Below are 26,741 nucleotides of genomic sequence, written 5' to 3' on the forward strand. Positions count from 1 at the left end.
TATCACATTACTCATCTTTAGCATTTTCACTTATTTCATATGTTATCAATATTTCGTTTAATCATAATTTATAATATTTCATTTAGTTATATTTCCAATATAATTGTGTTTATTAATTCATATTTCATTAGTTTAATTTCCATTATGAGTGAGTAGTTTCTTATGTCTAGGGATTAGGGAAGCCATGCATAAATAGTTTTTGTAATTGTTAAAAATAGGATGCTATAATATCAATAAGTTGTTTCTATCACATGTTTGTCTTGTTTTGATTAATCTTTGTTTAGTGGCCATAATTATTGATTAAGTTTGTTAATTCGTTCTATAAGTCGAGAGGCACAGAATTGAATTAAACTAAACATGTGTTAGTAGGACGACCTAGTCATAACGAGAGTTCTCTAGGACCCGACCTATGGTTGACAATAAGTCCGAGAGGTGGTTGTCACGAGACCTAAACAATTGTTGTTATTAAGAATTCCTAGTTTTGGCATAAACATTTGCGTATTTGCATGTGTGACCCGAATCCCCTAGACTTCTTTATCATATTATATTTACATAATTTATTCACAAGTTATCAAACCAAACCAACCAACCAACCAATTGAATCGACCTTAATAGATTTCTATTCATATCATTTCATAGCGCAATTCCCGTCTCCTTGTGTTCGACCCTACCTTACTACATTAATTGTCAGTCGAGTTTAGGGTATCTTAGTTAGGTGTGCGATAGCCTATCATCAGTTTTCTTTAAGATGACTTCACAGTCATATTTTTATGCTTCTGAGGCGACTCGTAAGGAAAAGGTGGATCATTAAGGAGCAAGTCGGAATGAGTTATGTTTAAGAGTTGATCTTAAGGATATAATTCAAAAAATTAATCCATTCTATCTGGTTGGGCAGGAATCGTCGTGCATTACTTTTCATATTAAGGTTGATGCTAGTTGGTTTGCTAGTTTGGAGGCTTTTGTCAGATGGGTTGTTTATAGCAATGAAGGGAGTGTTGTATTTGAAGGTGGAAGCAGTTCAAGGCTGAATCGACTGGTCAAGCTGAAGGTCTTGGTATCAAGAAAGTTCTGGAGTGGGCCTATTATAATAGGACTTTTTCATTTGGAGATTTCGTCTGACTGTCTACAAGTACTTTTTCAAAATGCAGGGACTGCGAGGGAACACCATCTCACTAAAGGAGTACTTGGAGATTGCTTTTTTGCTTCCGTCCTTTCATTGTTTATGTTTTAGTTTTGTGCATAGGAATCTTAATAAACGTGCTCATAACTTAGCTAAGAGAGTTATGAGCATGTAATATCTTTCTTTATAACTGCAAAAAAAAATCATACCTATACGAATCATACACACATTAGATTTTATTGGAATTTCTTGTCATTTTTACTTTGTTTTTCATTGTCATCTTTTCGTTGATTTTTTGTTGAACTTGTAACACTCTCATCTACCAAAGTGCCTTACCAAGCCTACCTTAGAAAGTGGAAGTGCTACCATCTCGGTTGCTCGAGGTAGAGTAAATCAAATAGACCATAAAAGAACATGTAATTAAAGTGTATAAAAGTTTAGTCGATTACAAGCCAAAACCAAAACATCAAAAATGAAAAGTGAGTACAACCAAGTGACCAACTGTCATAAATTAAAGTCTACTAGCAATCAACGGAAGCTATGTCCAAAGCTAGACTCAGCGACATCTCATTCGTCCTGCGAGAGAGCTCATGCAATCATAACCTGCTAGATATCTGCTCACCATTCCCCCAATGAATCACCGCAGGTTTATAACAATAGAAAAGGAGTCAGTCTACTGCACAATAAAACTTAACTACAACAACAACCATAAACATCCAATCAATCCTGTAACAATGCAAACTCCGTCCTCCAAGTATCATTATCTGATCCGTGGGCCAAATCTGTCAGGTAACCCATCGCAACAGGTTACCCACACCGCCAGTGGCAGACCGCGGCCTTGCCACCTAAGCCCCGCTCATCGCAACGAGCGATCTCAGATCATTAATATGCACATCCCCCTTGTGATGGGAAGCATAAGGGGCGAACGTGGGGGTGAAGATCACCCCCGATAATGGCTTCACAATCAATACCAATAACAACAACCAATACCGAAATCACCACAATACTGTCACAATAGGAAACCAATAATTACCACATCAATGAACAACAACCGTACAACGGACTGAATAGAGAAATCCTACCTTATTCGCAATTCCGCAATAAATCACAACAACAAGGTTAGAACTGTTCCTCTACGTAATCTCCACCAAACAATAATAATCAAGGAATTACTAACTATAATTCATCATTCTCAAGAACCAACCCAATTAGGGTTTATAGCCAATAAACTTAACGCAAAAAGGGTAGAAATCTAAAACCTACAAACTAGTAGGCACGCGAACTACGAAATCCGAACACCAAAATGATAGGTCCTCGCTTGATAGTTGCTTAGGGTGGTTAAGGAGCGAATTAGGTTGTAAAAATGATTATGAAATGTTAATGATGACTGAACTGATAAATATATACTCCTTAGTCATTCTAATCCAAACCACAGTCAGACCGGGTACTCGGTCGAGTACCTGAAGTACTCGGCCGATTACGACCTACTCGACCGAGTTTCTCACAACTCGAAAGAGTGCACCCAAAACAGTAGCGTCTCTAAAAGCACTCGACGCCCACTCGATCGAGTACAACCCGCTCGACCGAGTTCACAGTTTCCAGGATTCTGTGGAACGAAGTCACGAACCATATGACCTTCTTACTTTGTTTATTAGATTTGGTGGGAAAGTGGATTTGGATTTGGATTTGGTGCGAAGGTGTAAAGAAAAAACAACAAATCAAGTTTGAGTTTTTTCGCCATGAGTGGCACATCAGCTTCTTGGATAAAACAACATATATATGTATCATTTTCAATTTCATTGTTCATGGCCTACAAATTCGACCAAATGTTAAGTTTTGTTTGTAAGTTCTCAGTTATCTCTTTTTCTCATATACGAATTTTCTTTTTCTCATATAATTGTTTTTTTTTTTTTATTTAAGAAGAATGGTTAACATCTATTGTATTACTCGTTTTCTTAAAACATACTTCCATTATATATGAGTTCTAAACTTGTATCTTTACTTAACATGCAGATGATGAAATTCTGCCAAGATCAATACCCGTAACTCCACTCTCATATATTTAAATAAAGGCTGGGTTGGAGTAACTCTAAGAGATTTAGCAGTAATCTCATACAACTATCCGCCTATTCGTGATTCTCAACCAGAATTGGTCTTCATGGTAATCAAATTTGATGAAAAGTGTTTTCTATTTGGAGTTATTTGTTGCTTCACTAAAGAAGAAAAACTAGGTAAGCTAAAAGACAGCATGATTCGGTTGGTTCCAGAAAAAAAAAGGAAGAGAACAATGGTGAAAGGGGGAACAGGGTAAGGGTGAAAAAAGGACCAAAAAAGATAGGCAATGTTGAGAATGCATTGGAGACAATTGTGTACTCATATGATTAGGACGGATATGAGTTCACAAACTTGATTATATATGTCCACTACTCCTTTATCATTGTAATTTATTTTCCAGATGTTTAGGCCTCCAAGAAAGACTAATTTATTCATCTTTAAATTCGATTTATGAGGATTGGGGTGAGAGAGATTTTGAATCTTCAAATCGTCTATCTTTTTTGAACTTATGTAAGAGAATTCATATATTGTCTTCTCTTTTCTTCTCTATACATTACTGCGCATCTAGTATTTGTATATCTACATTTTAGGGGAATTTAAATCATGTTATGATTATGTATTTAAATTTTAAACAAGCTAAATTATTAGGTTTTATGTTTATTTTGTTATTTCATGGGAATAATCCAAACTATACCCCTTCTTTCTATATTAGTCCATACTATACTTTAACTCAGCACTAGTTTTAAACTCGTGCAAAAAATGCACGAGTCATATTGTCGTAGCATCACGCGCTACCATTAGATACAGAAGTTAAATTGTTTAGGTTTTAAAACGTGTACTCCCTATGCTAAATATTTTATTTCTGATACTCCTTCCATTCAACTCCAAATACAACATTTCTTGTTTTAACATTATTCATAAAGGAAGAGAATTTTTACGATTCCTTGCGATCTATAAGAAAAAATTTAGTCATGTGTGATCTTGTTTGATTCATCTTTAAGAGTAATAAGAACACGAAATTTTTATATTTTTTCATAATACAAAACTAAAGATATTTATGTTACAAATCGCGCATTGGCAAACGTGTAAAAGGGAAACGTTGTGTTTGGAGTTGAATAAAGGGAGTACATGGCTATTTATGAACCTGTGGTGGTGGAAGTAATCAGCGTGGACTCACATATAATAAAAAAAATACACATTTATCAAGATTACACATATATGAATGGCCAATTCAATTTTAATTCCATTATAAAATTGAATTGCACTGGACTGAAAATTAAACGATTTCGCTAAATGCATGTAAACTGAAAATAAAATGCCACAAAATTATAATAAAATACGGAGTAATAATATATCACAATTTACGAACTATCAGTAAAAAACGCACATGTATATTCATAATTCATAAATTACAATTAATTCAAATAAAATTTTTAATATTTGAAAGCATATCGGATCTTAGAGATAATACATTTGTATTCCATATCATATCGTTTAAAAAACATGGACAATGTAAAGTTATGATAAAGGTTATTGTTAATTTCTATTATAACTTATCCAGTAAATATAAAATGTTTTTGACCTATCAAGTGAAGCAAATTTAAGAACTTTTCATATTATAAATTGACGGAGAATAGAAGAACAATATGTCTTTCTGATGACGAATATATCCGTCTTAAGAATATAATGGGTCAAATTACACCCCACTTGCATAGATGAGATAAATTTTTTGGCAATCTCAATGCGTTCTATTTTTTTCTTATGTGTGATACTTGCCCCATCTTAAATTTTTCTTAAATGAAAATTTGTGAAAGAAAAAATAACAACATAACCATGTACATTTAGCATAGCCGAAAATGCAAATAACCCAATATATCATACGCCTAATTCCGACTACAAAACCCGTCCAACTAACATAACCTAAAATTATGTTGCCTTTTAAATAAAACACAACTGTAAAAAAAAGATGGGTCAAACCAGGACGGATAAGCCTAATAAATTCCATTTTTATTTATAAATCTAAAATATATATACTCTGTAATTGCATAACCCTACTTTCCCTTCCAAATCATGTCATATACTCATATTTGCACAATTGCACAGTCACCTTAATTGTTGTCTCAGCCTATCTCTCATTCAAAAATTATGCCCCTCTTTTATTCTCATCTAATTCCTGTCTAAACATCCTCATCATTGTTATTTACGATCAAACATGATGAATTAATCGGTTTAATAAAATATTTACTCTATGTCAAATATTATTGTTCTCCGGTAAGAATTTTTTTCTTCAATGCATGTTCTTTTTAAACTTTACATTTTTTTCTATTCTACAATTATCAAAATAAAAGATAATTTCTGACAAAAAATGATCGATTTATTTGGGTTTTGAATGTTACATAACATTTTATTTCAGAAACTACGCATTTTTATTTGAAATTTTTTTTGTGATTTGGATCTTACGGAGTATATTCTATCATATACTTTTAAATGAAAGGAAATTGAAATGTCAATTGTGAGTTTCTCCATAAACATTTGCCAGTTTCTAAAATTATTGTAGCAAGCTGGATAGATAATCTGCTAGACTTCATAGATAGTCTCCTAAGGTAACTGTAGCAATATAACTACATTAAAGGGATGCGGAGCCACTGCCACATTAGCTCAGTCGATAATGAAACGGTTGTCAGGGACGTAAGCTGGATCACCATTAATATCCAAACCTAAAACGGATTCCCTTGCGAACCATGCACCGTCTGCTTGAAATACATTATATTTGAGAGTAGCGCCGTTAAGCGGTGGGTAAGTGTCAGTGTGGAACAACAGGTTAGCTCCCGTGATGGCCCACCAGCCTCTGGGGACATTCTGGTTCAGCATCACCGGTGCAGCAGCATCTACATATATGGCCAAAATCATTTTAAAACAGAATAGGAACAAAACAGAAGTCATAGTTTCAGACTGGCTAATCTATCTAGGAGAAGACGCTCTAGATATGGGTTTGGTGTTCATGGAACATTTGGTAACAACAATCCTCTCATTGTAGAAAATCACTTTCCATTATTTATAATACCTCCAAATATTCTCTCAACTCTCATTGCTATATCTCCGGTCTACAAAAATATGATTTTTTTTTCTCAATATTTAAGAATTTAAGATTATATTACCTTAACATGTTATTTAAACTTGATTTATTTCTTTGTTTTTAATCTGTTGAGAATAAACTATTTTTTTTGCCAAAAACATCCGATCTAAATTACTGGGGATGAAATAGAGATATTTTAAAAGGTAGATTATTTTTGCATTAAAATTACATATTTAAATTATTTTTTTTAATTAAATGACACTTCCGATTTTTTGCATAATATTTTTACCCTCGTCAAATTGATTCACAGTAAAAAAAATTTATAATCTGCATATAATAATTTTTTATTATTATTTTATTGATTTTAGTTTTTTTTATTATATGGTCATTTTTTTGTAGGCACAAATATGTTGTTTTTGTAATTATATTATAATTATAGTATAATGTATAATGTGTGGCTCTTAATAATTGGTTTTTATTATGCTCATATTGAATACACAATGCACAAGTAAGGAGTAAATAAATCTCCCAAAGATCGTGGGGTTTCTTCAGCAAAAAAAAATTGCTCCTAGGATATAGGGACCAATATGAGAATTCTACAAAACTCTGCTTTTATACTATGTGGATAATCTGAATTACGCACTCATTTTTCTTACAACACACCGGATAACCGGCTACTTGTTGATCAGATTACATTTTTTTTAATAAAAAGAAAAGAAAAAATAATAGGAAACATGTATTTTGATGTGAAAAGTCATTTTGTTTTGATGTGAAAAGTCATAAACATGGGAAAATATTGAAAAAATGGGTTCTAAATTGGTATGCTAATTTTTCTTGTTTGTTATGTGTATATTGCCACGATATATTATTTCTCATAACGATTTACTAAAATTTTGCCACGATTTAGTATCATTTATCAACACTTATAGAATTTTTACTGTTCGTTAATATTTTATCACTATTATTATTATTATTATTATTATTATTATTATTATTATTATTATTATTATTATTATTATTATTATTATTATTATTATTAAACCGCAACTTTTATTGAGATTAAATCAATTTTTACAAGAAATTGGTGGGCAACCGAGACACAATCTGGGCTCCCAACCCCTTATTATTATTAATATTTATTGTTTTTTTTATTATTGTTATAAAAAACGGCCACTTTTATTGAGAGATCAAAAATAATTTTTTTTACAAGAAATTGGTAGGTAGCCGAGATACAATTTGGGTTCACATCCCTAGCAATTGCAAAACTAAGCCGAGTAAAAATAAAAGTAACAGTGCCTCGGCCTTCTGAGACACAGAAAATTTCTGAATCCGCTTGATGATAGGGTTGTTGCGTACCCAAATCAAAGATCAATTACCCTATTCTATGCTAAATACAAATGAATGTAGTTAGGGAAATATGGATAGATCTCAGGGAGATGGGAGTTGCTAAACAAGTTGTCATGGGTCGAATTTTATCTAGTTCGATACGATTGATTTGAGTTTGGTGATTTAAAACAAAGACAATAACGAGAATAAGATGTATAACAAATTAACAATGATGATAAAGATAAAGGAAAATTGGGTCGTACATGTAGATTAACAATTAACTATGTCGGATTAGGAGAACATAAAATCAATAGTTGTTTAGGTTATTAGTAATTTCCTCTCGGCCTATTACCAACCATAGAACGATTTCTAATGAGCTCTCGCACAAATTAAATCGGACTATTAAAACATGCTTTGTTTAATTATATTCCCGACTTTCGCTCCTAATTAGAAAAAGAATAACAAATTAATCGACGATTGTAATCAAGAGTCAAAGATTAACATTACAAAACACACATGTGATATAAATAACAAATTGATATTAAAATTTCTCAATCAAACATATATAAAATGTTAATCAAACATGACTTCCCCGCCCCTAGATTAAGGAACAACTCACACATGATAACGATAAAACTAATAACGATTAAATAAATAAACATAAATATGATAACGATATGTAATTGGAAATGAAGTAATAAAATAAACTAGAGTAAACAGAAATTATCAACTTTAAGGAAGTAAGAACAAGAACTTGGAAGCATAAGAACAAAACAAACCCGAAAATCAACTTGTTTGGTTGGTTTGATAACTTGTAAATTAAACGATGTAGATATATAAGATAAAGGAGTATAGAGGAGTCGGGCCACACATGCAATTGTATATAGATGTTCATGTTAAACTCGGAATAAATAACATTGTTAATTGTTTAGGCTTAAAGACAACCACATCTCGGCCTTATGATCAACCATAGACCGGATCCTAGAGAACTCTCGTTATGACTAGGTCGTCCTACTAACACATGTTTAGTGTAATCCGATTCCGTGCCTCTCAACTTATATAACGAAATAACAAACTTAATCAATGAATATGGCCACTAAACAAAGATTAATCATGACGATGCAAATATTAATCATGCATGACTTCCTTATTCCCTAGACAAATGGAACTACTCACTCAAATTGGAAATAAAACTAATATTGTATGAATTAGTAAACATGATTATAATGTAAATATAACTAAATGAAATATTATAAATTATGAATAAACTAAATAGAAATAACATGTGAACTAGTGAAATGATAAAAAGGAGAAAAGTAATAAGGGATGCTAATGATAAACTAGTACTGATGATAACTTGATAACAAAATAAAATAACAAACTAATATGAAATGCTAATAACTAAAATGTAAATTATAACTTAACGATAATGGAAAATGCAATAACATAATAAAGAACTTGAAACTTGAATGGAAGAACACAAACGAAACCCAAATGAACTTCAAAAGAAATATTGTATTACTTAGAACCAAATGCTTAACTTGAATGTAATTGTTTAACAATGAACCAAATGCTTAACAATATGTAAACTAATGAAACTAAAGAGAATTGTTGCTTAAGGCTATATGAAAGTGTAATAGAGTGTAAAATGATATCCTCCAATGATGGATTAAGACTCCTATTTATAGTAAAATAAGGGCATAACGTAAAAATCCATAGAACAAGGAAGCCCCAATCGGGGCTTGGCCACCCCGACCGAGGTCGTAGCTTTTTCGGTTTTTTCTCTTCAATTCTTGATTAAATGCTAAGGGGATCCAATGTGAGCCATTAATCCCATCTTAATTCACCCGGTTAAATGTGATATTATCACCCAAAAAGCATCCTAAGCTTGCTCTAAATTGACTTGGTCGGACTTTCTTTTGGGCTTGACTTTAATTTCTTCAGTTATTCATTAACCCAAGCTCCATGCTTCTTACTCGGGTTTGGAAATTACCAAAACACTCTTCCGCGGTCATGGTTAGTCTTGTTAGACTCGTGAACTCGTGCGCTTGCTACTTTGACAGAAAAAACTATTAAAAGCTTAATTTCCTATAAAACACAATGAAAACAAGCAAACACACTAGAACACGGAATTAGCTTACAAATACACTAATATTAGTGCAAATGACATGTAAAATAGAGCTAAAATAGAGGGTAAATCATATATAAAATGGATACATCAGCTATAAAAGGCTTATTTTGATCAAAAATTCTAATCCTAATTCGGCAGCATTCCGACTTTAAAACATACTTTTTCCAAAAGAGGTAAGTTCAAAAGTTTGGGTTTGAAAACATGACTGAGATTTTCGAAAAAAAAAGGTTGAACACGACACAATTTTGGAAAAAGACAAACGGTTGCTTTTTTTTTACTTTAAAGTGTCATTTTTAAAAAAAAAAAAACAACAAAAAGACTCGATACGGGAATCACATAGCAAGTAATCATTCGCATACAAGCATGAATACATGAATCTATACTCAACTAAGTCTCGGTCGGTCTTCTAAATTAGGTCTATGCCAGTGATCCCACTTCATCAAATAAGCCAAGTCCCCCATAAACCCGTAGCATATGGTAGAACAAGTACTCGAATATTCAGTAAAGATCACCTTGATACTTAAACTGGGCATAGTGGACGTCATCTCTTTACCTTGAAATCGATCCAAGGGGGTGATGGCCCGAACCTAAAGTCTCAATTGGATTTATGCATGATAAAAAAGCAAACAAATACTAATTCAATTGATTGGCCATAATTTAACTTTTCAAGTTACACTATACCTAGCGGAATTGCCAAAATGTGGATGTGGGAATTTGATGTATCCATGGGGGTTTTTTGAACACTTGGAGTCGCCACCAAATTTAAGAAAATTTGAAAACCGTTTTAGAGAAAATTGATTCGTGTGAAAGTACGTGTTGGGAAGCTCATTCAAACACTCAACCCCATTCGTTGTAAACAACGGCCTCTACTAAGTCAAACAACGACCAATTTTATTAAACTAGTATTTGTTATATGTAACCATTCATAATTCAATGTAACTACATAAGAATTGGACTTGAAATAAACTACACATTTAGAAATTAACTGATAATTTGTAGAATCGAAATTGCAACTAAAACAATTGAATTACAACAAATCAGAAGCAATAAACACAAAATAAACAGACCCGTGCAATGCACGGATCAGAGCGACCTCCTCTGGCCTGATCAGACCTGTGCACTGTACAGGTTTTGCACATATTTCAAAATTTAATTCCAATTGTTATTCTAACGATTCAAATTAATTTCAAAAAATACCAAAAAAATCCATGAATTCTAAAACATGAAAATACAGCATTCAACCAATTTTTTAAGATTAGAATTAATTACACACAAATTGAATCAAATTATTTCATAATTAATCCAATTAAACATAAACAATAAGAAATCATGATTAAAACTAAATCATAAAAACATGCATAAATTAGATTAAACAACTTGATATCACATTCATACATGTGAAACAAAACTAAATAATTTCACTATTTAATCAATAAAACATGAATTAACAATTAAACATTACAAACCGTAATTAAATTTAATCAAATCACAAAACATGTTATATTAAATAAGAATTTCGTATTTAAACAAACTAACATGTTAAAATCCAGATCTAAGCAATTCTAAACATAGATCTAATCATGCAAATTCAAATTTAACATAATAACCGATAATAATGCGAAAACAATTCATGTGATAACAGAAATCGTCTAATAACCTAACAAAAATTCATCCACGCAAATAAGAGGCCATCCATCGGCATACACCGTCATAAATAATCCCTTTCTCCTCCATAATTATCAACAATAACAATATTATCGCATAAATAACATAATTAATACGATAAAACGATAAAAGCGATAATTAATGAAATAAATTGCATTAAGGGAAGAAAAGAGTGATTTTTGGCACCCTCAACTTACATATATCTTGGATGCCAACTTCTTGGTACATCTACGGCGGTTTTTAAATCAATCAAACGAAATCAAACTTCAAATAGCGTTGTTTCACGTGTAAAACCCGATTTGCGCAGCGAACTTCAAACAATCACCACGAATTCAATACTCAATGATTTTTCAAATCGAAAGATGTTTTGTAATCCTCAAACTCAAAAGTTTTGATCATTAACAAAAAAAAAAACTGAAAATGCTTTTAAAATGATAAAAAATGAAGCACAACAGTGCTGGTCAAAAACTTCTGAAAATCGCGCAAGGTAAAGTATCGAGCATTTTAATGTTCAAAACATTACCAAGGGCATTTCCTTAAGGCATGAATCAATCAAGGGCACTACCTAGATTGTGTATGTCAAATTTCACGAATTTTTTCGGTGCTTTGATGGGGTTTCGAAGGCTATTTCGAGAGCAACCATTGGTACTCGAGGAAGAAGATGAAGATCTTCCTCGATTTAATGGGTGCTTGAGGCAAGGTTTCATTAGTAGGCTTATATAGGCTTAGGATGCTAGGTTTCGAGGGTTTAGAGAATAGAAAGGATTTCGAGACGGGTATTTGGTAACTATCTTGTGCTCAATCTTTTACACAGTTTTCTCTATTTTTTGGGTGATTTTCTAGATGGCTATGGAAGGTAGGGAATACATGTTGAATTCTTGGAGAGCATGGTATCGGTGGGTGTACTTGGAGGGCAAGGAAAGAGCTCCAAACCGAGCTCAAAACAGGGTGTATGCTGAACACGGTCTGAACGTAGACTGTTTTGGTTGGGCTTCTGTTTCTGGGCTCGTTGGGGCTCGAATAATGGTTGGCTAGGTTGGGTTATGGTCTAGGATCAATGGGCTAGGTGTAGGGATGGAGCAAGTTAGGCTAAGATTTAGTCGGGTTTGGAGGTGTTTGACGCGGGTTTTGGGCTGCTAAAACAAGGTATACGGGATGATCATGGGTTGTTTTGGGCGTGTTCTTTGATGGGTTTAAGGAGGGTTTTACAATGGGTTGAAGGGGGGGTTCGAAGGCTGGGTTATAGGAGAATATAATGGGTTGGTATTTGCCTCGAGACTCGTGCCAAAACTTGGCCCAAATCGTGCTTCAAAATCGCTCCTCAAAGCGCTTAAAAACGGGTTTAAAACATCGCTTTAAAACTCAAAACTTCGAATGAAATAAAACGATAAATAAAAACCGTCACAAAATCACATACTTTGATTTTTTAATCCAAAAATCAAAAATCCAAATTTAAACTTTTAAAAACAATTTATAACTGTAAATCGTAAATAGAAGCTCGCAACTCGAATTAAATTCAATCGAATGAAATAAATTACATTTATTTCAAAAATCATCAAATCTTAAATAAATGAAATAAAAAATTTTTATTTCATAAATTTTCATACCAAAATATAAAGAAACAAATAACCATTTATTTCAAAACATTCAAAATATCAATTTAAATAACCATTTAAATTAACAGAAACCATCGACGTAAACTTGCTTGACATCCATGTGACGTATCAGTATCACGAACACGTCACTTGAGAATACATGTGTCCTATCATCATCGGGTGGCTGGCGAGATTTCCGTAAATTCCAATATCGATAGATACGGGTATCTACACTGATTTATACTCCCTCTATCCCATTAAATAATTTACACTTATTTTATTTTATAAGAGGAGAATAAATTAAATGTAAACTATAAATTGAGATGGAAGGAGTATTACTTTTGTCCTTGGGAGTATTATTTTTATTACGAAAATAGCTATTTCATTCATTTTGTAAGAAACATGGAATTTATTTGCATTTACAAGTAAGGCCATCCCAGTGACCCAACGTATGTAGTTGACTGTTTCGGATAAAAAAAGTTGATTGTAGGATATTAGACGAAATTAATAATGACGATGTACAAAGGGCTTATTGTGTTTTGAGTAGTGATTTCATCTCTAGAAGCAATCCGGTCCATTGATAAGTAATGGATAGGTAATGGAGAGAAGGGTAATGGAGAGAATTCGGACCGATTGCTTATGCATATGGATCTTCTCCATTATCTCCTCCTCTCCATTACCTATTAATGGGTAGGATTTGATTTGAATAAAAAAATTAACGGTTTGTTAAATAAAGACTAGAACTTCCCTTTAACCACTAGCCATTTTGTTAAATAAAGACTAGAACTTTTATTCTTAGTCTATTAGTGAAGACGTAGGTATCCTTGATAATAGGTCCCAGATTCGAATCTTGCCTCCCCCTATTGTAATGCGACTAGGTCTGTGTTTCGTTAGATAAAAATAGAACTACTGTGTTTTGATAATTGATGCTATAAGCTTGAGAAAACATCTCATTCAATCACATGACTAATATAGTACGGAGTACCAAATTGTGTGGCATTGAGTTACCTAGCCCCCAAAAAAAAAGTCGAGAACAACAAACTAATATAGATATACGAATTGAGATCGGCTTGATATGATGGAATCAAGGAAAGGTAAAGGTCCTTTGACTCCTTTCAAATATTTAGTAATCGACAAGTGAATAGTGCTTGGCATAATCTCCTATTTACTAAATGAATAGGCATTTTCACAAATTTTCCCTCCAAAAAGCATCTTCTTAAATAAGGAAGGTAATTACAATTAAGTGCATTTACTAAATAAGGAAGTTAATAATTATAATTTTTTTTCATTAAATTATTATATTTTCATTAAAATTAATTTCTTCATTAAATTATACTATTTTCACTAAAATTTAAATTATAATATTTTTAATTAAAATATAAATAAAATTTATATAAAACTTATAATTGTTAAATCTTTTATTGATGCTGCTATTTGAGAATGACTTGAACTATACTATGTATAAAACAAAACTGTAAATCGTTATTATTACTTTCATGGCAAAAAAAAAAAATTTAGAGTTTTTATAAATTGAAATCATTAACTTTGTGGTATAAAAATATTTTCTGTAAAATACATTTTCGCACATTGATTAATTTTCAGCTTCAACCCTTTTCTATCAAAGTAAAATATAATGACGAGAAATATAAACATTAATGATATGGCATTATTATATAAGTAATTTATTCAAAACAAAAAAAACTTTATATACTGTGCATTTATTGCACGGGATTTAAACTAGTTGTTATATTACAGATGTTTGAACAACTAGAATTACTAGATGTGGTCTGATCAGTTTAACACTCCCTCCTCAAATATCTTACCATTATACCGTTCAGGGTCAAAGTACAATTTTTTGACACTGAATTAGTACTAAAACTTGAAAATTAATATGAGCATAAACTTTTTTTTGTTCATCATAAAACATTATTTCTCAAATATATTTGACAAAAAAAAGTACTCCCCCATTTGATCTAATTTCATATGTATGTTCAATATATGTCAGATATCTTATTCAAATGTATCAAATTAACTCAAATGAAGATAGTAATATATTAATAGAGTGTCGAAGTTGCTTTTTAGAAATCATGAGAAGTAAATGAGAATATTATTTATTTGTTTTGAGGAATGAGTCGCATATTCTAATGATTTATGTAGGTTATATAACTATAACTCAATTGTATGAATTGGATTGTCTAATCGTGATAAACAAAATTTATGCATGAATTCTTATTTCAGACTAACATTATCCGTTTTACACATTAAGACGGGCCAAATTTACTCATACCCACTTAACTTTATCCGACTTGCTAATATGAGTCTCTATCATGCATTAATTGCACTGTACACTTTCAATTATTTTATTATTTACAATTCGCAATGCAATGTCACAATGAACATCATTATCCCTTTGTATTCCTTACTGATTTGTTATCATCCTTGTCTTTCCTTTTTCTTCATCTATGCTTTTCAATATTTATTCTCAACTTCAACATCACACCTTCAACATTTATACACTATCAATTACCATTCATAATAAGAGTTATTTAATGAGAATACTCCATACGATTGGAGTCCTTCTCAAAATACTCCAACCTATATTTTAACTACCAATATACCTTACTACTCCCTCCGAGCCAGACAAATGGTAACATAGGGAAAAAATGATTATTTAAGAAAAGGTGGAAAAGTGAAGGGTAAAGTAGGAAAATTTGATTAGGGCCACATGGGTTTAGGTGGATTAAACAAATAGTTGGTGAGTGGGTGAATGAATAGTAAAGTTGTAAATAGGTAGTGGATGTAAGGGTAATTTAGACATTTTTCATGCCAAATATGGTATGTTACCATTGGTGTGGTTCATCCGTTTTAGGGAAGTGTTACCATCTGTCTGGATCGAAGGGAGTATTACACCATTCTTCTTTAAACAGAATCGTCCATTTATTAACCTGTAATAACAGGTAAAAACAAGAGCGGGTCCCACCTCTTTCTTCTTCCCAAAGCCACCCTTCACTTTTTAAACACCCCCCACCTTCATCTTCTTTCCCAAATGGCCAAATCTACCCTCACCATTAAAACACACAATTCTTCTTCCCAAATTCAAGGTCTCAAAACAAGATATCCAAATTAAAACCCGGATCATATTCAATTAGCGCACAGATAACTACACAACTTGAACAAACCAATGAAAAATAAACCTGAAAGTTGCTTTCCGTTTCTGGTATTGTGGAATAACAATCTAACAATTTTGAAATAACCCAAGCTCTATGTTGTGAACCTAATCATAGGCCTTCGTAGATGAGTGAGCTTTAAAAGGCTATAAATCCCCATCTTGCCCTCTCTTTTTAAAAACAAATGCTAAATTAAAGCACTACATATTATTCCCACAAAAAATATACATTCAAACATTGGCAACAAAATTCGACAAACACAAAAACTTCGGAGAGACGGTATCTCAATAAACGTTATTGAGAGACCCCTCACATGATGAGGTGTGGAACCCACTTAATTTTTTTTTCCTATTATGTCTCCCACTAAATTAGTGGGAGATGGTCTCTCATGAGACCTACTGACAAACAAATTGACATCACTTTAACAAATTTATGCCTTCCTCCGCACTCTGATGCATGCCTTTCTTCTCCTTCCCTTTCGTTCATGCCACTGTCATACATAACTTCTTCCAAACCTGACATATGTATTTTGAACAATTTGGGTATTTCCCCCTTTCTCTTTTCCTACTACCTTTGAATCTTCCCTTCTCCTGATAACATTTTAGTATATTAGCGGTACATTTTATATATCATTATTGATGTTGCAAAATGTCACCATTGTTACTGAGAAAATAATATACCCAATAAATCAACATATAGACATTTATGTAAAATAACTTGTTTGTGCAATATGTTACCATTGTTATTGTAAAATGTTACCATTCTTACATAGGAAACAATACTCAATAAATCAACAAATTCATCCAACATGTTAATTATTCAACTATAATTCTGTGAAAAAAATATAGTAATGCAACATTTTGTCCATAAATTGTCATATAGGAGTATTACACAAATAACTTACCATTGACATATATTACACAAATTAATTAATATATTCATCTGACATTCAATATTAATAGACGAAAATCACTATGACATTGACATGCAATAGTAAGAGAAAAAATTCAAACTCGTGCCCAAAATTAAACTACCCTTCAACACTTAAATAAAATTACAAGAAATAAAATCCAAAATTAAAATAACCTTCAACACTTAATCAAATTACTATAAATAAAACTCAAAATTAAAGTAATCTCCCAACACATTCAATGTTCCATGTGCTAATTAAATTGCTTTCTTCTTTGATGAACTTTTATTGGCCACGATGAAGCTGATATGTTTACTAAATTTTTTTGTGATGTGGTGTTTTTCTGGGTTTTTTTGGATGAAGATGAAGAGGTAATTTTTTTGGATGAAGATGAAGAGAGAGATAGGGTTTTAGAGCTAAAAGAAGATGAAAGTACAAAAAAAATGAATTATTTCGTTTAAATAGTACTGAAACGGTAAACAAATATAATTTTGTAATCCCTAATGTCAAGTCAGTCTGTCCACCCTCTTCACTTCAACATTGCCCTACTCCATTTTGCACCCAGCCTACTTATTTTTTATTATATGGGTCATGCTTTACCAAATTCCTCCAATATGATACTAATTTGACTCGTCTTATACTTAAGACGGATGATATCCGTCTTAAGCAAGACTAATTGAAATTTATACATTTGTAATTTACTCCCCCTTTAATAATTGAGTAAATTATCAATAACTCCCTTTCAAAATACACTTTGTGAAACCTGCCCTCTTTTTAAAAAAAAGTTTAAAAATTAGACTCAAAATATTGCAAAATTAAGAATTGCTCCCAAAGGCCAAACCCATATTTTTATGGCAAAAATGCCCATTATTTTTTATTTCTCATGTGACGAGTACGATTGTGTAGTTTGGGTGGAGGATTTTGATGGTCGGTCGTGGAGTCCTTGGCTGGTAGAAGGGTGGACAGAGTTGTATGGAGTTGGGTAGTAATATAAGAAAATAAAATAATAAGGGGAATTTTTATCTTAAAAATGTAAAAATACGGGTTTGGGAGCAATTTCTAATTTTTTGCAATATTTTGGGTGTAATTTCTAAACAATTTCTAAAAAGATAAAGAGTTTTACAAAGTGTATTTTAAAAGAGAGTTATTGATAATTTACCCTTAATAATTTGACTTTCGGGTATTGTAGCCAAACTTTTTAGAGCTATTTCATGGAAATAATCCAAACTAAACCCCATTTTCTCATACTAATCTCAACTATTGTTTAACTGAGAATAATCTTAACTATTGCATCATTTACTTAAACTGAACTCGTGGAAGGGAAACCTGGAGTCCTGGACAACCGGTTTCCCTTGACTATAACCCTAATTAATTAAGTTAAACTTTATCCTCTTCAATCTTTATCCTCTTTATCTCGCCAAACACAAAAAATCAGATCCCATCCCACTTCCATCACTATAATCTAGATTATTCCCCAAATAAAAAAAACCACTTCAATCGAATGCACTTAATAAATCACCACCATTAAAACACCAGCCACCCCTTAGCTTCTTTGTTCCTGACTAAACCGCAGCCATATCCTCTCCGCTACAAGTATAGAGCCATCCACCACCACTCACACTGCCCTCTCTCCATTACACCACCATTGAAGCATTAACCCACCCATCTTAAAAGCAAATCATGTGAATAATTATGTCAAATTGGTTGAAGTATACCAAACACAAATGAATAACAACAATGTTGAGCACATTAGCAGGTGAAACTTCACTCTTACATCTAACAATTTCTTCATTAATATTTTAGTTTCAACATTGAATGACATACAACTATAAATATTGTCATTGCCACCATTATCTCATCTTCATAGCTAAGAGGAACCCAAATCCCATGGTAATAAACTACTAATTCGACCCAAAAACCTGCTTCAACCTTGTTGGAAATACAACATAATTTCAGAAAACCCCCAAATTGACATTTCCCCCAAATCAATCGACTTATCAATCCTAATTGAAAATATCTCCCAATCAATTTTAGGGTTAAGGTTTCAGAAACGCACACCCACTACTGGTGGTAGGTGGTCATCCATGGCGGCAGTTGAAGGATGAGGATCGATGTGATATTAGTGGCGGCGTGGTGGTGGCGCACATGGAAAACAAAGAAAAACAAAGAGGAGGAAGAGGAGCAGAACAGCGTGCATGAAAAGGGAGAAAGGGACAACGATAATCACAACTGCAATACTGAAGATAGGTGGCATGAATGGTGGTGTGATACAGTGGAAGAAAAATGGAGGTGGTGTGTAACTGTATACGGGGAAGTGGCAAATTGGTCATAACTGCAGGACATGCCCATCTAAGAATACTTGATGTCACTTAGTGAGTAGTAAAACATATTATTGACGAGTATTGTTATTACACTCATGTTCCCCTTTCATTTTTCTGCGAACACCTACTAAAACATTTGTCACATTTAAAAACATTACAGTATGAGTGGTTTCCTCTCTTTACATGAATTTATCTTCTTAAACCACATCTCTTAATTGAATGAAATACGAATTTGACCATATTTTACTATAATAATGGATTTCTAAAACACCAGAATGAATATTGAACAGCATTATCTTTTGGACACTGTAACAATATAGCATTTTGACTTAAGTCCGAATCAAAAACCTATCCTTGTTCTTAGACCTCCCGAGTCCCGTCCGAACAATAAGAAAGATTCTAACTCACATACAAGTCTACCCGAACCGAAGACATACTTAGACTCGTTTCGTCCAATAAGTACTCTACTGCAATATTAATATAATAACAAAACGAGAATTAAACTATGAGAATTTAAATCAGATTTTTGATTAGAACTTATTTACGAAAATTCTTGTTGAATTACAAAGAGACATGCAATATAATACTGGGGAAATGGTAGATATTTGGGGAACAAGCAATTGAAAGTTCAATAAAATGCAGATTTCATAAAAATCACAATTAAGAGTCTTATAAGCAACAAAATTAAAATTCACACTTTGGAATGAACATACCTGGATTGTCACCAATTAAAAGAATCATTGGCTACTTTCAATAATCCAACATAATTTGAAGCTAGACATTCGATTTTTGTTAGGTATTTGGATTTTCTCCAATTTGCATTTGTTTAGCTTTTGGTAGGTATTTGGGTAGATTTTTTATTACAAGATTGTGAATGGTAGCTAAAGCTAAGAATAGACATAGAGTAAAGTAAGAAAATGAAGTGAAAATGGTGATGATGGAGGAGCAAGCCGCAAATCATGTGTTTTGTTTTTGCAGGAAGTGAAAAAATGAGTGAAAAACTAAGCTAGTGGAAGAGAGAGATATGGGAAATGGGAGAAAAGTCGTGTAAGTTGTTAACAATCACATATTTTTTAAAAAAATTATTTAGTCTAATCCTAGTCATATTTTTGGTGCCACGTCATTTTTTTTGGGCAAAAAATTGATCTAAATATATTCAATTGGGTTTAATTGCAAATCAAGTGTAACTAGTGGGGTTTATTTGCACTATTGAAAAGATATGGAGCTAATATGTACGTAGTGTCAAACGTATGAGACTTATTTGTCAATTCTCCATAACTGTATATGCAGTAGAAGAATGGGAAAAGAATTAGGAAAAATAAAAAAGGAAAAAAAAGGGTGGACTCATATCATGACCTATTAGGAAACTGGTTATATCAGGTCATTTATGGGACGGGTTCAATGAAAGTTAAATGGTGTAGTAGTTATGATTAATCTCAGAACATTAGTTGAGATTAATATAAAAAAAGAAGGCTTAATATGAATTAATTCCATAAAATAACCCAAATTTTTAGCTCCTATCCAGTACGTATATGATAGGCAACCAAGTATAAAAATCAATTAAAAAACACATATATGCATATAAGTCCGAATTTTGCGGGAAATAAAACTTGTACGAGTTTTACTTGACGAAAAAACCGCAGTTGCCCTCTTCACGTAATGCTCCCTCCGTCCCGATTAGTTGCCCTCTTCAAATGTTGAATTTCAATTCCTGGACAGAAATTGATTGCTAAACAAAAAGTGGAAAAAGTAAGAGTAAAGAGGGAAAAAATAGGTGGGGTATGTAATTGTGGGTTTAATTGTGGGTTGATAGATGGGGTATGTAATGACATTTTGTGTAAATATCAAATAGGTATAAGGATAACTTGGTAATGTTGTGGACCAAATAAGGAATGTTACCTTTGGTGTGGTACGTCCGTTTATAGTAAGCGTTACCTTTGGTCTGGTACGGAGGGAGTAAAACCGTAGAAAATTGAACACAGCAATTGAAGAATCAAATCAATTCTGCATTTCATATCCTTCATTCAATACTTGGTAATTCCTTTATCTATCTTATTTTAATTCCTTCTAGATTGAATTTTAGTATGCACTTGAATGTATTGCAATCCGTAATCCCCCTAATCTGCTGTTGCTGGTGAATTTATCAAACTTTCTTACTGCGCGCTCTTTCGTGCACAAATTCTTATATGAGACGGTTTTATAGTAAGATTATCACGAAACCGACCCTTATAATGGACAAATTGTTATATTATTTCAATATTTAATCTAGTGAGTTGGTGAATAGTATGAAACCATCTCTCAAGAGCTTTATTGTGGTCTGAATTTGGAGGTGTACGGGAATGAATGAGCAATTTCAAGAAACGATTATTACCAAATTGGAAGTAAACATATCTCTGCAGGTTTAGTTTTCAGTGAATACCTGTTAAGTGGTCAGTGAGGAGGAACTCTTTTTCCAGCAATACGTCGTCATTCTTAATCTGAACCCAATTTCTAAAGCGACTTTCTTTGTCTTATTTCTGTTTTCTATTATTAGTATCGCTTCAGAAAATGGATTGTTTAAGAATGACTAGAAATGCTCTCTGTCCTTGTAAATTCACTTTATATACTTTTCTGCATTTCTGATAAGAATGTTCGAGGCCCTAATTTGAAATGTGCTGTGAAAATGAAAGAATGTTACGGTTATAGTGATTACCTAATTACGCTTGTGATATGGTGATATCTATCTAAGGACTCTTGTTTATTTATATTTTCAAGATTGAAAGTAGTTTTAAAAGCACTTCAAATTATTGTGAATATCAAACCATGCTTTTGATCAACAGGGACCTTATCTCAAGATGATCTTTTTAAAGGACATTGTACCAGCTGCACAAAACAACATAGACACACAATTTATACTCTTGGCCAAAGGTAAATTCACTAGGGAGGGCGAAACCAAGACTTGCTTGGCACTCGTGGCGGACGAGACTGCGGCGGTGCATTTTCAACTATAGGGGGTGGAGAGTGATGCTTTCCAAACAGGTGATATCATCCACCTCTCTAATGGCATATTTTCATTTCAACGAAACAATCTTGTGCTTAGGGCTGGTAAAAGAGGAAAGATTGAGAAGATTGGTGAGTTTACCTTGCCGTATGTAGAAACACCCAACATAAGTGAGATAGCATGGGTTCCTGATCCGAGTAACCCCAAGAAATATGTGCAGGATAAGGTTATCTCTCCTTACTCGCGTATCTTTCCCCCTCTTCATTGATGCCTGGCCAGTTGCCCCTTTTACAAGCCGTCTTGATTTGGCCAATAGGCATCAGTACCTAGGAGTCGTTGATGCCGTAATGTTCATTTCTATTAGTTATGTTACTCAGACACGACTTAGACACATAGTATAAGGCTTACTGATGGCTTCTGGATTACACATCTTCATTCATCTCAGCGTTACTCTTTCAATGCTGCCAATCAGAATGGTATCGTTGACATGGTGCTGCTACACAAACTTGAAGTTTGCCGTTTGATGATACTAGTGGTGAAATTGTGGCCTTCTCTTGATTTCATTCTAGAATTCAGAAAAAAAGTGCGGCAAATGGGACACTGGTGAGGCTCGACTTGATGGGTAGTAGCGGTGGTTTAATTTTACTAGAGGCTGATTTTAAAGGCACAACTTGTACTTGCCCATCTTATAGTATTTTCTATGTGTGCAGTTCAGAGATTCAGAGCTGGTGTGACTACCTTTACTAAGCCTCTATAGTATGGTCGTGTTGGCTTTACTTGCCAGTTCCACTACCTACATCAAGAAGTAGAGGGACAAGCAATGAAGAAAAAGAGGGTTTAGTCTAATCTGGTTCGCTCCTGACATTTCCATGAATAACCTGAACGAAATTGAGTGAGGAATTCACTGTTATATTGGTTACGAAGGATGAGAAGCTGAATGTATCCTTAAAATATGTTTTTGACTCTTATGAAATTGCTGGACGGCGTGTATACCATGTTCCTTTTCCTTGCGGGTACACTTTGGCGTGTCACAATTTTTAAAAGTCGGTTGCAGTGCTCCTCCAGGCTCAGAACTCTATTGAACCCCTTACTCAGTTTGGATCTTACCCATTGAACTCTTCCCATGGGATCACCAAACTGAGCAAACTCAGCATATGAGTTCCCCCCAGGTGCTTCCTATGAGATTCAGTCTAACTCCCCTTTTACGAAATAACCTGCCTGTGTCGGTTTACCTCTTTCGTAGACCATTGTGGACCATAATTTATTATAGGTATTTTTGTTGATGTGTGTCAAGATCAATCGCTAAAACAAACTGATTCAAACATTTCGTACGTTGCAATTAGATCAGGTAATTTACTGATCAGTTGCAAATGTGTAATTAACTATGTGCTTGATTAGTTAGGAAGAGGTTTTTTAATTCCCAATTGACTAATCGTGCTCTCAGCAAATTTGGTATCCTACTTGGAAAAAAAGTTGAGTCTAGTCATTGATTAATCCTTTAAGATTTGATTATTCATGTTTCCTACAACTTGGAGCAGCAAAGTAATTGTTTTAGACGGACTGACAACGACGTCCGTAAGTAATCCTGTATATAACTAAGGCAGAGCAAAAAGCAGGAAGCATCTTCTATTCATCTACCATTCCTGTGTATCCCCTCTTTAGTTACAACAGCTTTTCATCTCCTAAACCTCTCAAAATGGACTTGGCAACAGTAATGTCCGTTGTTCAAACACTTCTTTCTGCGATCCAAACTTTGGATCAGCTCAAAGTCATGTGCTCCTTTTCTGACTGTAAGCGTGAACTTGCGGCTCTCCAGAGCACCGTTGACACCATCAAATCTGTTCTGCAGGATGCCGAGGCCAAGCAAGATGCCCTTAACAATCAAGAAAAGAAATATATTGAAGAGCTCAAGGATGCTGTTTACGATGCTAATGATGTGGTTGATGAGTTCCTCACTCTTGTCAAGCGGAAAAACCTCACCGAGGCTAGTGATAAAGTCACTGATAAGGTGAGATCCTTTCTTTCCCGTTTTAAGCTTCTTACTCACCATCTGTCTGATAAAGTCAAGCAAGTTAATAAGAAATTGGAAACCATTGCGTCGAACAGTAGTAAGTTCAGCTTTAAGGTTGATAGTAAGCCTATAAGGTTTAGCATGGAGGAGACGTCTTCTTTTGTGCCTGCTGATAATAAAATAATTGGGAGGGATGAGGATGTGGAAAAGATTGTAGGGATGTTACTGGACTCGAATCACGTTTATCAGTCAGATGTTTCATTCCTTTCTATTGTGGGGATGGGAGGTCTCGGTAAAACCGCTCTTGCACAACTTGTTTTTAATGATCCGAGGATCAAGAGTGCATTTCAGTTGACGAGATGGACATGCATTGCTGATCAGGATCACCAGTTATGGAACTTGACCAAGCTTCTTGGTAAAGTAATAATGCAAAAAAAACCTACAAGTAAGGAGCAAATACATCGTGAGGTTAGGAAACAACTAGGTGGGAAAAAATATTTGCTGGTGTTAGATGATGTTTGGACTGAATGTTACCATCGATGGCAAGAGTTTGAAGAGTTTTTGAAGGTAGGACAAAGTGGGAGTCGAATAGTTGTAACCACTCGTTCGAAAAAAACTGCCCAAATGATAGGAGGTGATCGAGTGCATGAGTTGCAAGGATTATCAGAAGAAAAGTCATGGTGTTTGTTTGAAAGGATGGCATTTCTACCCAAACAAAGAGAAACTCCTAATGATGACTTGCTAAGCCTTGGCAAAAATATTATTAAAAAGTGTGCACATGTTCCGCTTGCAATTAAAGTAGTAGGAAGTCTCCTGCGCGGTGAATCGAAGGCTAAATGGAAGTCATTCGAAGAGAAAGGGTTAGCCAATATGAGTGAAGGGGATGATACCATAACCAATGTCTTGAAGTTGAGTTACCGTCAACTTGACTTCTCCTTGAAGAATTGTTTTGCTTACTGTGCTATCTTTCCAAAGGGTTTTGAGATCAGGAAGATAATGTTGATTAGCCTTTGGATGGCCCAAGGATATATCAATAATGAATATGTCGGCGAGGAGTATTTTCTACTGTTATTACAAAGGTGTTTTTTCCAAGGTGTTGGTGAGGATGAATATGGTGAGATTGAGCGGTTCAAAATACACGACCTCTTGCATGATATTGCTGAACAAGTAGCTGGTGAGGAGATTTGTAGATTGAGTACTGACACTGTTAATGTGAGTAAAAGAGTTCGCCATCTCTCTCTTTTGTGTGACCGTGATACCCAAGAAAGTTTCAACAAGACTCGTATTCGTACTTACCTCGGTGTTAATAAGGACCCTTGGAGTAAGGGAAATGCAGACCGTGTACTAGCTGGTAAATTAGTAGCAAATTGGACATGCTTAAGGTCATTAGACTTGAGCAGATTGGGTGCCGAAATTTTACCAGAAACAATTGGCAAACTGTTTCATTTGAGGTACTTAAATCTCTCAGAGAGTACACTGAAAGAGCTCCCCACATCAATTGCAAAACTAGTGAATCTGCAGACTTTAGATTTATACCGATGCACAAATTTAAGAGAATTGCCTAATGATGTTAGCAAGTTAGTTGATCTAAGCACTTTAGATATAACCTCTAGCGGGTTGCGTCATATGCCTCCAGGCATGGGTGCGTTGACCCGTCTGCACACCCTGGGTCTTTTTGTGGCAGGACGGGAATGTTCAGATGGGAATGAGTGTTTTGATGGGTTGGAAGACCTCTCTTCCTTGAATAACTTGAAAGGGTACCTTGAAATTTGTATTCGAATATGCAAAAATGCAAACTATGTCAAGGAAAGCCATGGTGGGGGAAACTATCTAAAGAGTAAGGAACACCTCAAAGGGATCTGTATTGATTTTACAAAAGGAGAGGAATACGGAAATAAGGAGAGTGAGCAACTGCTGCTGGAAGAGATGCAGCCACATCATGGTCTTAAGGAGTTGTCAATAACTGGGTATCGTGGTGAGACAATGCCAAGATGGTCGGGGACTAAAGATAAATCTGCATTATTTCATCTTCCTCATCTTGTTAGTTTGCAGATATGTGATTGTCACGAGTTGCAATGCTTGCCTTCGTTGGAATTTGGAAAAACTGTCTCACCTTAAGGAACTCGCATTAGCTAGATTGCCTGAGGTGAAGTATGTGGTGAATGTCAACTTAGATGTTCCATGCTCTAGTGAAGGACCACCATTCTTTCCATGCCTTGAAAACCTCGACATTAGTAAGTTGCCTAATTAAGTTGAAAGGGTGGTAGCCTAAATCAAAGTCCGGGGTTCAGCTGAAGAGTCTTAATATGACTGATTGCCCGAAGATGTCATCTATTCCTTCATGTCCCTCTCTTGAAACTCTAAATGTACAAGATTCTGATAGA

At 33.9% G+C, this 26,741-nt stretch overlaps 1 protein-coding gene, 2 long non-coding RNA genes and 1 pseudogene across 3 annotated transcripts; 3 read left to right on the forward strand and 1 right to left on the reverse strand.

The window, feature by feature from the left end:
* Positions 1 to 16,137: 16,137 nt before the first annotated feature.
* LOC141592140 (uncharacterized) lies at positions 16,138 to 20,412 on the reverse strand. The gene is made up of 2 exons (XR_012521063.1): positions 20,080 to 20,412; positions 16,138 to 16,725 (listed from the first exon to the last, which is right to left on the reverse strand). It is a non-coding gene; the product is annotated as an uncharacterized LOC141592140 (long non-coding RNA).
* LOC141592141 (uncharacterized) lies at positions 16,741 to 19,456 on the forward strand. The gene is made up of 2 exons (XR_012521064.1): positions 16,741 to 18,801; positions 19,080 to 19,456. It is a non-coding gene; the product is annotated as an uncharacterized LOC141592141 (long non-coding RNA).
* Positions 20,413 to 22,193: 1,781 nt separating the features above from the next.
* Positions 22,194 to 26,741, forward strand: part of LOC141592147 (uncharacterized) — a 272,781-nt pseudogene continuing 268,233 nt past the window's right edge.
* LOC141590050 (putative disease resistance protein RGA3) lies at positions 24,043 to 26,417 on the forward strand. Its single transcript, XM_074410666.1, has 2 exons — positions 24,043 to 26,332; positions 26,410 to 26,417. Exons 1-2 carry the CDS (start codon positions 24,043 to 24,045, stop codon positions 26,415 to 26,417), a joined length of 2,298 nt encoding a protein of 765 aa, XP_074266767.1.

Source organism: Silene latifolia, chromosome 7, assembly GCF_048544455.1.
Source record: "Silene latifolia isolate original U9 population chromosome 7, ASM4854445v1, whole genome shotgun sequence".
Taxonomy (NCBI): Eukaryota; Viridiplantae; Streptophyta; class Magnoliopsida; order Caryophyllales; family Caryophyllaceae; genus Silene; species Silene latifolia.

Coding starts and splice junctions, on each gene's coding strand:
- LOC141590050 (XM_074410666.1), top strand. CDS start 24,043: ATGGACTTGGCAACAGTAATGTCCGTTGTTCAAACACTTCTTTCTGCG.